Here is a 12640-nt window from a genome sequence, read left to right on the forward strand (position 1 = left end):
ACCCTTTTCTTTCTGAAAATAAAGTTTGAGTCACACTTAAAATGTGTGACATGTTTAAGGTTAAAATGTTTGTCATATATTCAAAAGTGACAGACAAATAAAAGATTGGATGAGTAGGCCCTTTTACAAATCAATAATGGATGAAATGTACACTGATGAACCTGATCTTTCACACTGAGACCAATTAACTTATCATCATCATATTTATCAACATGAAACAACAACCTCATTACCACCAACATCAGCAGCAAGCATCTTATTAAGATATACAGTGTTGGCAGTGTATTAGGGACACTAAAAATCCACTTGAAGTATCTGAACACAGCTTGCTCATGAAAGAAAATTATTTCTCTGCAATGCTAATACCCTGTTGCATGTCGTGTTTCTAGATCTCATTATGAACTATTGTGCTACCATGTACACTTCATTGTTTCACCCTAAATGGGCATAAATCTCTGTAACATGTAGTAATGTCAGTGTACATTGTTCTTGTGAAACAAGGGAGTACATTTAACAAAAAATCATCATAACCATTTATATTATCAACAACAATCAATAAGATCCTACCGTGACCCAGAAAATGGGCTCCATCCACAGTTTGAATGGGGCATCCTTCCCAGCTTTCATACACTGCCACCTTCTTAGTGGCTTTTGCCCAGTCCAGAGATTTCCATTTCTCTGAGGGGCTGTCAGTCACCTTAAAACTCACATCTCTGAGGCAACCAGAGAAACCCTGTCGCACTAGCCGGGCATCACCTGGTGAGACAGACAAGAATATATACCACCACTGTCACCCCATGCTTCCAAACTGCCCAGTGGCAACTGCCATCCAGTGCTTATCATAACATATGAGAATGGTGACAATCTTTTTTTGAAGGCAGTAAGTTGGTCTGGTTGTAGTGAGGATGCACCTCAACCAGGACAATTTAAAAGGTTTATATCCCTCCCTAAACTATACTTAGGGAGGATAGAAAACTCCTATGTAATCCTGGAAAAGAGTGGAGAGAATTTTGGCAAATATCATTTCCTCCTTGGAGAATCAATAAAGTATATAAAATGAAATTAAATAACCAAGCCAAAATGTATCACAATCATTTAAATGTAATTATAAACAATAACACATAATAATAATTAAAAGAGAGTGGGTGACGATGGACTTACCTGAATCCTCTCTTAGCAAAGTAAAGTCTTCCGGCAGCCCTCCAATGAAAACCCCCGTGTTCTCGCCAATAATGGTGCTGCCGCTGGAGGCTGACGCACTTCCTGGTGGTGGCGGAGGTAGGATGGTGGTGTTTCATATAAATGTGGTGGGGCAAAGCATAAGTGTGGCATGAAGGGAGGGTAAGAGAACATATGAAATCAGCATTTATGGAACAAAAAAGTGTGGGAAACATTAGAATAAAGGGAAGGACAATATAAGAGAGAGGGGGTAAACAAAAAGAGAGAGAGAGCAGAGGTGTGAGACTAGTTCAGAGACGGGTTATGCTCATGCAGTTTCTGTCCAGATTTACCCAGAAAGAAAGACAATGAATAAGATTTTTGAGAACAACGTAACTGTGTTTCTGCGTGTGTGTGAGGCAGTTTTTTTTTCTCATCAGACACAGAGTAGCTGGGATTAACCTGGCTAATACCTGCATGTGGAGCTGGGGTATTTCCATACACAGAAATACACATACACACACATAGTCAGTCTCCCACTACTCACATCCAAGAACATGTGAACATCCTCGCATGCATAGACAAGTATAAATACACTGGCATTTACACTCACACACCGAGCAGATACGCACAGTGGTCAGTATGAATATGAGAAGAGTTACCTCTGTATTGATTGTTTACAACGATTGTTCCCACGGCCCCTCGCCTTGTTGCTATGATGCTGTGCCATTGTCCATCATTGTAGCGGCGCCCTCCATCACCCTGTACACTCACAGCCACCACTGAGCCCTACACACACAAACACACACAAACCCACAAAAGCGGCAAGAATTTAAACACATATACATTTATTGACTTATATTTGTATCCTAACTCTGACCAGGTCTTGCATATATGTGTCTTGCAGTAATGGCTAAAGTAAATCCGTGACCTCTGGCTCAAAAGAGACCACTTTTCAAATCCCAGTGCAATCAAACATCAGAATCAGAATCAGAAATACTTTAACATGCTTACTTTGTAACATTTTAAATTATCGCCTCTCTATCCCCCTGTTGTGCGAACAAGGTTAGACATTAAGGATCGATGACACACATCGTACACACACCACCATCAAAAAGGACACGAACATGCACATATAATCATCAAAGTGTTGTTACAGGGCTTTTTGCTACCTATTAAGTATGACATCATTGTTGTGATCAGCTTTTAGCAAGTAGGCAGAGAGTAATGTAGTAAAACAAGAGTAACACTCACACAAACACACTGACAACATATATCCACACAGACACACACACACACACAGTGATGAAGATTTAATGATGAGATCAATAAATGTATGAATGCCAGAGTATATCAGCCTCCGACATCTTTACTACCATTGCTAGACAGCTCTACTTAACAAGACAACATGGGAGGAGTCTCTCTTCTGCTTTCTCTCTCTCTCTCTCTCTTTTACACGTACACACAAACACACCCGAATGAATCCCTCCTTGCCTGGGAGATACCGGCAGTGGATGCAACTAACACTCAACTCTCCCAGAAACTACTGCTGAGGTGCCTTCACATTAGCAAAGACCCACTGATGATGGTGGTGTCGTCCCTGTAGCCTGCACTCGACTAAAGTGTGTGTCCACTGTTGTATGAGACACACACACACCAAATAAATAGCACTTATCCAAAGTGCTGCCCATGTGGCTTTCCCGGTTATATTTGGCAGCCCGTTACAGAATGTGAGCATATCTATGTGTGTGTGAACATATCCTGTATACATGTAAGAGGCAGACAGAATGAACAAAAATGCATATGTTTAAGAAGGTGTGTGTGTGCTTGTGCATTTGTGTGTATGAAGGCAATTGCTACACAAAGTGGTTTGTCACTCCTACATCAGATGACATTCAGATCTCTGTTTCCTTCTCTCTCACTGTCTCCACTGAGGCTGTGTCTTCCACCTGATTTCTGTTTTCTGCATTCTTGTAATGGTATTTCAATATAACATATTTCAGTCTTAGTCCAGGTCCTCATCAGTGGACATAAATGAAAAATCTTTTTATAATGATCTTGACCTTCATTCCACAATAAACTAACACTAAACACTTCAACCATGCATTTAACAGACAGTGACAAACTAGTTTCTGTTAGAGTCTGTTATGCGTGGTACATGTGTATTATAGTATTACAGCCTGTGGCAGACACTGTAGTTAGCAGTAGCTACATATACCTCTGTATATGAAGGTAGCAAGTGGTCCATAAAACACTACTCACCTGCATCAATAGAGTAAACTGTATCTGTGTGTGTGACAGTAAGTTAACTCCAATGCTTTGGTCCATCTCTTCTACATGTGAAAGGAAATGTTTTTGAGTGCTCATGTGCTTCGATGTACTTTATGTGTGTGTGTGTGTGTGTGTGTGGCAGCTCACATGTGCACATATTTATGAGCATATCACTTTCCTGTGTCATGCTAAATTACCCCCCCTGCACTAGTAATCCCATTAGGCTAGCTCAACAGGCTAATAGGGAGAAGTAATGGGCCCAGCTATATGTATCTAGGGGAACACTAATAAGCCGTGACACCACTCCCACTGTTAATTACCCCAAACTAGCCTAAACAAAGGAATCAACCCAGTTGGAGAAGACACACATACACTCCATCGCACATCAAGCAGAACACATAACCACAGACACACATATTAACAAGTCAACAAGGATCTAACAGTTAAATACACCCCTCTGCACACACAGATGCATCCCATGGTTACATTTTGATGAAGTCTTTTTGATAACAAGTATTGGATAGTGATAGTGATGAGGAGGGAAAGTGTAAGTGTGTGTGTGTGTTTGTTTGAGTGTGTAATTAGTTGGTGGCCTCATGGAAGTGTGTGTAATCATCTCCCATTATCACTTTCATCATTGAAGTCGTTGACTCTTTAACCCCTCTACATGTGTCTGTATGGACGGATAAGGGAAGCAGGGCTGTGTGTGTGTGTGTGCGCGTGTGCAAGGGTGCAAAGCTTAATTAGCTTGCAATTGGTATTCACGCGTGGTGACTGCAGGGAATGAGTTAATTGCAGTCCAATTCAAACGTTGACACACTTTCAAAGTTTTTTCCCCTCTCCCTGTCTCCCTGACAGAAACCAATGAGGGGCTACAGATCACATTTCTTAGATGAGAGCAAGTGATAGAGAAACTGGGAGAGAGTCAGAGAGAAAGAGAGAGCGAGAGAGAGATCGGGGAAGAAAAAAAGAGAAAGACAGAGAGAAAGAGGTGGATCAGAAGAAAAAGAGAAAAAGACAGGTGAAGGTGAGCAAGTAAGTAAAGTGAGCAGAATGAAAAAATAAAGTAAAAGACAAAAACAAATGAGGGAATGTGGATGAAAACTATTCATGAAATGGTAAAACCAATATTAGATTAAATGGTCACTTGGGACAGCACAACACAATTTGGGCATGTTCTTCTGTCAAATATGGTGCTGTAAACAAAAGTACACTCGCTGCTAATTACAGGTGTGTTTGTTTAATGGTAGATAGAGATGCTTTGGAATAGCAGATACAATTTGCAAGTCCCTCGACAAAAAATATGAAGAGTAAAACTCAAACTAAATTAAAAGGTAAAAATGTAATTAATTTCTCCTACTTTTAAAAAATAAATGCTAACTTTGGTTGATGTTGACATCTTCCCGTTAGCTTTGTTGCACCTTTGCAAAACACACAGAGATGACACCTGACTAAGCCATATGATTGATTTATATTATTATGCATCAGTTTTGAATTATCTGTACATTTTCTTAAAAAGTGTAAACATTTGTTTTTACATACCTGTGGGTCAAACAAAAAGTAAGGGTGTCCATTTTTGATCTGAATAGCCAGGAACTCTTCCTGATTTCCTGGAGAGAAGGCGCAGAGCAGCAGGCCATCTGGGGACCGAGTCTTGAAACTCAACTCAACACCTGACAGGTAGCGTGTGTGTGTGTGTGTGTGTGTGTGTGTGTGTGTGTGTGTGTGTGTGTGTGTGAGTGAGTGTGAGAGAGAGAGAGAGAGAGAGAGCAAAAGATTTAATTATGTCAAATGTTATCATGTCAATTCATATACAATATAATGAAACTGAGGAACCACGTAAATATGTCCCTTTTAAGACTTAAAATAGCACTTAAACCTTTTAAACTCTGCCGGACCCACTGGGGGTTTAGTCATGGGAGCTGTTATCAGGGCGTAACTCAATTAGGGACCTGTAGTGTCCCAGTGTTAAACCTTCCCATTTGAGATTTTTGACAGACATCAACACAAATATAATATATGTAACCTTTTTCCTTCTCCCTCCAGACTTTCTGAATGTACATCTGATGTGAGGAATATAATTTAATCTTTCAGCAGGGCAGTAACAGACCAAATAGTTGCATCTGCTGTAGCATTGCAACACAGCGGTCCTGCCTCTGTTGCAAATGGTGGGGTGCTTCGTTTGTTAATGCATACTGCGAATCAAACCTTCAGCAATGTGGGAAACTTGTGGGTTCTTAGACCAGCAGGACTTCTAACACACACACACACAAACACACACACACACACACACACCGCAGAATTCATCCAGCGTGCTGTCTTGTCTTGTTACTATGGATCAGAGATTGGATCTTAATCCACTACCAGATCCACATAGCGACACAGCATACGATTTTATGTGTGGGTCTGTGAGTATGTGTGCGTTTCCTCGTCTCTGTCTGTCTCTGAAGGGAGCAGAAGTGTGGGAAGATCTGAGGAGTTGAATGGAGGCAGTCCAGGGTTCATCAGAAGCTGGTGTTGGCAAAATAATTAGTGTGTGAATTCACTTAACATGGAGAGAAGTCAAACAGTTACATGGCCTCAAAATGAATACAGATTAGCCATTTCAGTTCCCAGTTTTCACACTATTTTGAATGAAAAATCCCTTTTCAATGTTGTTACCTTGGGTCTATTTGTAACTGATCTATTGTTACGCTAGCTGTATATATTATATATATATATATATATATATGACAGATGGTGACTTGCCCACGTCAAGTCAATTCAAGTCATTCTTATTTATATAGCCAAAAATCTCAAATTTATCTCAGATGGCTTTACAAGTTTGTATATGCTCAATTACAATTTTACAATTTTGAGGGGATCCAGTCAACCCTTCTTGATATACATCCTGTAGATCTATAAGCAGCAACATCCCTCGCAGTAGTTACATGGGTCAGAGTACATATTTAGGTGTCAGAAAAAATATGTTCCATTTTTTCCCCCTCTTAAACTCTTTGTAAGAAGTGGTGATGGAGATGTGGACTCTTCCTAACTAATAGTAAGGAAGACAATTTCAATGTATACGCATCATACATGTCCATATCAGGGTCTAAAGCCCCATTTGGACGCGATTAACATTACAAGGAGAGATGGGGAATGAAATAATCACTGTTCTCCTCTGCAATTTAACTCATTGATCCAGACAGCATTTTAACCATCAGGAAATTACAAGATATAGTATGTAATTGATATCCACAGGAAAAAGCCAAAAGCCTCCACAGTTCCCAAATAGGCCTAAATGTTGGTGTTAGCTTCTTTACATCTATCAGATTAGCGAAAACATTTCACTCCATTTTCCCATAAAAGTCAAATTTCACACTGAGCTAATAAAAAAGGGAAAAAAAGAAGAAGTTTTAAATACTTTGAAATACAAGGATGTCAAGCCACACATTTTTATATTTAATAACTGTAGCAGTAGTATACAGCTAAGACAAGACAAAGATGTTCTTTACATTGGACTTGTATTCTGTACATCAAGCAGGCGTCTGTCATTTACATTCATGACCTTGTCACCACAGAGATGAGTGAAGTCATGACAGATACCTGACATTACATTATCCACCTTTAACCTTCCCTCTGTGTCATGCTCCTGATCTCTCATACCTTCCTTTCTTTCTTCCCTACGCTTTTAACCTTCCTCTTCTTTTTCTTGACCTTTCCATTCTCCGTTTCTCCACCTATTGCCTCATCTGAATGTTTTCTCTCCTTGCATTTTCTTTTCATCTCTTTTCACTCCCAACTCTGCTCCTACTTTCCTCCCTCTTTTTTTACCATTCTAACTCTGGTGCAAACAGTTATCCATTGAAAAACAGACTGCAGATAACATCAAACTGTGCTTTCTATAGTGGATGTGAACATTGGAAGGTACATATTCTATCACACATACATACATACACACAAACTAGTCTTGTACACAGGGGACAGGCACACACTCATAGGATTTGACAGTAGAGAAGCAGCATGACTATGACAAGACAGCTGTGCGCAATGGTCAGAGACATTAAATACAGAATGATGATGCATTATATCCTGGTATATCTTCATATACTTGCTGCAATGCATTGTGCTTCTTTCCACTGTCTTCAGATGGACCCAGTACTCCAGAATGTGAATTTACTCATGTCATGCTGTGTTTAGAGGGAAACCACTTTGGATGAATTATTCAAAAGGTCCAATCCAAGACCCACAGTTGCCAAACAGTAATAAATGGTGTTAAGGATAGTTGAAATAGTTCTTCTGACCTTATTTGCAAAGGCAGAGAGGTCAATGTGATTATTAATGTATCTGTATATATGCATGTATAAAGCATGTCCTGTACTGGTCTTAGTTTTACAGAGAATTTAGCATTTTGTATCCTATACAGTATGTTGTTATAATAACTTAGAGAGATGCATGTAAGGTAACAATAGACAACTGTTGGTGTTTGGATATAATGTACAGTATGTTTGTATGGGTCTGTGCAATAGGGAGGGACAGGCTGTCAACACATGCTTGGCCAAGGTGTTTGGTCCAAATAAACAGCATCTAAGTGACACTTCTCGTGCTCAGCATTACTTCCTTCAGATTTCCCCACAGGACTTGTGCCACTTCACACTGACAACCACTTTGGAGCCATCAACAGACAAACCTGAGCACACATCATGACAGGTGTCTCTGTTACACATGCAGAGTACATGCAAGCACACACATGCACACACACAAACACTAGCATGCACTTGTGTGCCTGAGAGTGCACGCCAAAGCCTCACAGAAACATACATGCTCAAGTACTACACATGACAACAGTAAATGTTAAAATAAATGTTAAAAAGTTGACAAATACCTGATTGTAAAGAAGTAAAGACAACCTAGTCAATTAATTATATTTAAATTTGATTTCCTATATAATTAACTTATTTTAAAACATCCATTGTTTTCAAAGTTGTTTTCCCTGGTATAATACTGGTATAATATTTTCCAAAATTACTAGGGTTCACTTTTCATTGCTAAAAAGAAAATTCAGTAAACAATAATAAAAGTCTTGAGCCTTGCTAGTGGAACATGGAGGCAACGCTCATTACGCCCTACAATGCCAAAATGACGTAATCATACCAACAATGCTGCTTTTCTCTGCTGCTGATCAGTAGTGGAAAGAGCAGAAGTGCCTGAAATTGCACCGAAGGAACTCCACTGGGCGATTGAAATCAAGTGTGAGTCCCCATGGGAGGACAAATGTGTTCAACAATCGAATAGATTATAGGACCATCCTCAGGGGAGCATAAATGTGATCACAATGTGCTCATTACGTTAGATATTTCTTGTGCAGCAGCGGAAATTTTGGCCAGGGACCATGAATATCCACACCACATTTCATTGGCCATGGCCATTAGAGTCATCCTGCTCTGGGGCAAAGATTGACTGACTGAACAACATACTGACCAAACAACATCACCATTCTTAGGCTTCACAGCTAGTGATGAAAAACAGGACATGTATAATCCATAATAAACATGCTTTCAGAGACCTTTGTCAGTAAACATAACATGTGTTGTTTCACAGTGCTGTTGTGTCCAAATCTGAAAGTTTTTTTCATGAGTGATATATTACTTAATGTACTGTGAAGAATCCATTTTATGACCTACAAGTACATAAAACCAATTATACTCACACCATCAACTCTAGAGTTGTTAAGTGAGAGAATTATATTGTTTAAATTGAGTCTTTTGTAAATTAAAAATGATTAAGGACTGTTTTAAATGGAGTTTATTGTTCATACTTAATGCACTGTTCCCCTCTCTCTCTCTCTCTCTGTCTAAGCGAACAAAGAGGATTTATGTTGTATTCCACAATATGTAACATTAACAAGCTGCAATATTCATCCATTTACAGTTTTAAGCATAGTCTTATTTATTAGGTAGTATTGTTTCACGTGTTACTGTATTGTTTCTCCTCTCTCTGTCTCAGTAAACAGTGGAGGTTGTGTGCAATCATCTACACAACATAACCTGAATAACTCCAGTCATGTTAGCTCTGTGCTGGCATTAATCAGAGCCTGGCGTATTAATGAGAGCGCGGCAGCTAGCTAATTACACCCATAGATTCTGCAGCAGCCCATTAAATATACAAATGACAGAATTAAAGAGCCCAGCCTCTTCTGATTAATCTTTAAATGGGGAAAAACTAATGATGTCTGTGCAAACTTTCCCTTCACACATTTCTCCCCCTCTCCTCTCAACGTCAATGCCTGGCAATCAATCATATTAATTAAGGAAAAATAATTTGTATCATTTAACATTTCCCTCTTTCCTCCTCAGTTGCTGCAGTGGTGCTGCAGCAATGTACTGTATTAAACGTTTCTGGAAATTATCCAAGTCTATTTGTTCCTGCATTCATTTTTTCTTTTTTCTAAACTATGTTTGTGATGTTTCATCTCTCTTCATTTACTGTGGGTTGTAGAAATACATCTGGATTAGAGAAAATAAGAGCAGGCCATCATCCTCATTCCAATCAGCCCATTTCAGATTCAAATATTGAAGAATTACAGATGAGGAGAGAGGACTCTATACTCTGTTTTGAACCAGTATTTAAAAGGACTATTTTACAAAGAATAATGCATTTCACTCTTAACTGAGATGCCTAGTCCTAAATTTAAAGATGAAGAAGGAGAGTAGGAAGTCACATTGTAGAGTTTTAGATACAGAGTCAGTGCAGATAAGATGAATGGACTAACATGCATTTATGGAAACAAGCACTTACAGGGCATTCATAATCACAGCGTGATTGCATATGGTTATAATCTTGTTTTATCTAAAGTAAGATTCAGTGTGGTAAATATTGACCACAAGTACCCCAAATTCATTCAGCATTAAGAAGCATCTTTAATCACAAGTGAGTAGACTTATCATTTATGGAAACATCCCCTTCTATCACAATAATTGCACATGGAAAACAACCCAATTTGCCAAAATAATTTAAGTAAAGTGGCCATAAAATTACAGGTGAAAGGGCAAATATGTGATTTTACATGGTAAACCTTAATCTTAACTAAGATTTAGCATACAGGATATTGACCCTGTTCAAAGATGAGCCCTTAATTCACATGTTTAGGAAATGAGAAAGCCTGCACTAAAAACCTGAATGAACAATTTACGGAAACAACAAATTATTAATATTCCTAGTGGTGCATAATGTCGATGGAGAAAAATGATGATGTGCTGTTTCCTACAGAAAGCCCATCACGATCTTCTCAAGCATCAATGCTGCCACTGGAAAAAAAACCCAAAAACCTCATATGTGAAGTTTTCTCAAGAACCTAATTTCCAAGCAATGCTTTATCAAAATGTTGTGATGTTTTCTGAATGAAATATGGGGTCTTGCATTATGAAACTGATCAAAAAATACTAGAAGATTCAACTCATGTAAAAATGTTATAGTTGTCATTGTCGGAGTTACTAGGTTTCCACAAGACATCAACGATTGACGAGGCTCTCCTCTGTGATCAATTGACTCTCGAGGGGGCATTACACTGCATTACATTCATAATCCAATTTGGCTTTGATTTGTTCGCTGTTCCATGCGCTTCGATGGGAATAATTGTCTGTAGATGATGCTATTAGTATTGATGGTTGTAAAAGGGCGATGGTTTGAGGACTGCCGACACATTCATAGTCCAGAATAGATCCGGTCTGAAAGTGATTGCCTGATCCATTACCCTTTATGAAGGGGGAGAGAGGAGGAGATGAGAGGAATCCCTCAATAACAAAAATCATCATCTATTTGCTGGCAGTATTAAGAGAAATCTGTTTACCTTTGTGCTGGAGGAGCATGGATAAGACCAAAAATCACCATTTGTTGATTTGGAATAAAAAACAGAGTGTTCAGAGAAAGCAATGAACAAGAACAGGAACCATAAGTCAAGATAAATAATAAGGGGGATTTCTTAACATTTAACCAGAAATGGGTTTTTACTGAAGACACTATCTTACCATTCAGCTCAGCAAATGTTTGTTGGAATAAAAACACTCAGAGTGACCTATGACATTTTATGGAAGTAAGTTTGTCGACGACAAAGAGGAGGTCAAAGATGTGATATTATTATAACAAAAAAAAAATCTGTCTCATCTGTGATCTTTATAAATTATTATCCAGAAAAAGTCATACACATTCAGACCACTCACATCCACAGCAACACATACGTTATCCTTTGTGGAGGAAGGAGACTAGAGAAGAGGTGAACACACAATCATTTATATAATCTCAGTGTTAATGGTAAATAATAAAAGACTTTTTGATAATTACTGTTAGTTTCTGTCCAAATTAAAAGTAATTCAACTTTACTACTACTTAAATGTTACAAATAAAATGGTGATCGTCTAAAACAAGGAATTAACTAATGTGGTTTTCTGTTATGTTGAATGACTGATTTATTGCCCAACAGAATCAACAGACATGTTTTCACCTCTAAGGAATGTCACCAAATCAAACATATTTTTTATTCTAACAAACAGATCATTTTAGGGTTATTATCGTGATTTGGATTTACATTACTTCTTTATCTTTTAGGGTGGCTTGCATCTCCAAATGCACTCCTTTCATTTTTCTCAATTTCTATGTGACCTTCAAAGAGCCTTTACACATGTATTTTTTATTAACCACTCAGGTGACGTGAAAAATGTGTGTCCATGAAAACTGTTGTTAATCCATCATAAAAGCTAGTTGAAAACACAAACGGAAGTGGTCACACCTATTCCTCCATTTTTGTCTCGAACTCGTTTCTTCCTCCTTTTGATTCTAAACTCTCTTGCCTGCCTTCCTGTCTCAAAGGTCACGAAAAGGTCACACTCAGATCCTGCGGCTCTCTTCAAGTATTTGGACTCTGCCATACTGTTTTGGCAGTAAGCTCCTAATATTTCAGATGTAAAATAAACAGTACGTGGATCCCCACTTTGAGGGTGGCAAACACATTTGGGTATTTTAGATTATTTAGATAGACAAGATTATGTGACCAACACAGAGAGTTTGTTGACTCAATTACGGTTGATCACAGTCACATAAGGATTACAGATGAAAACTTTTATCTGCACAAAGTCAGGAATTTATCACCAGTTTTAGAAAACTGTTTCGCCCACAGATGTAAATTCATTTTTGACATGTTATCATAGAGTTTTAGTATGGCTTGGGCAGGTTTTAT

General features: G+C 38.5%; 1 protein-coding gene across 1 annotated transcript in view; it reads right to left on the bottom strand.

The window, feature by feature from the left end:
- ush2a (Usher syndrome 2A (autosomal recessive, mild)) overlaps window positions 1-12640 on the bottom strand; it is a 190163-nt gene that overhangs the window by 114759 nt on the left and 62764 nt on the right. The window contains exons 30-33 of the mRNA XM_070906384.1: window positions 4972-5102; window positions 1821-1947; window positions 1162-1263; window positions 568-756 (exon numbers count right to left, since the gene is read on the bottom strand). Of these exons, the coding sequence (XP_070762485.1) occupies window positions 568-756; window positions 1162-1263; window positions 1821-1947; window positions 4972-5102 (549 nt within the window). The remainder of the gene's footprint in view (window positions 1-567; window positions 757-1161; window positions 1264-1820; window positions 1948-4971; window positions 5103-12640) is intronic.

This window comes from Enoplosus armatus, chromosome 1, assembly GCF_043641665.1.
Source record: "Enoplosus armatus isolate fEnoArm2 chromosome 1, fEnoArm2.hap1, whole genome shotgun sequence".
Lineage (NCBI taxonomy): Eukaryota > Metazoa > Chordata > Actinopteri > Centrarchiformes > Enoplosidae > Enoplosus > Enoplosus armatus.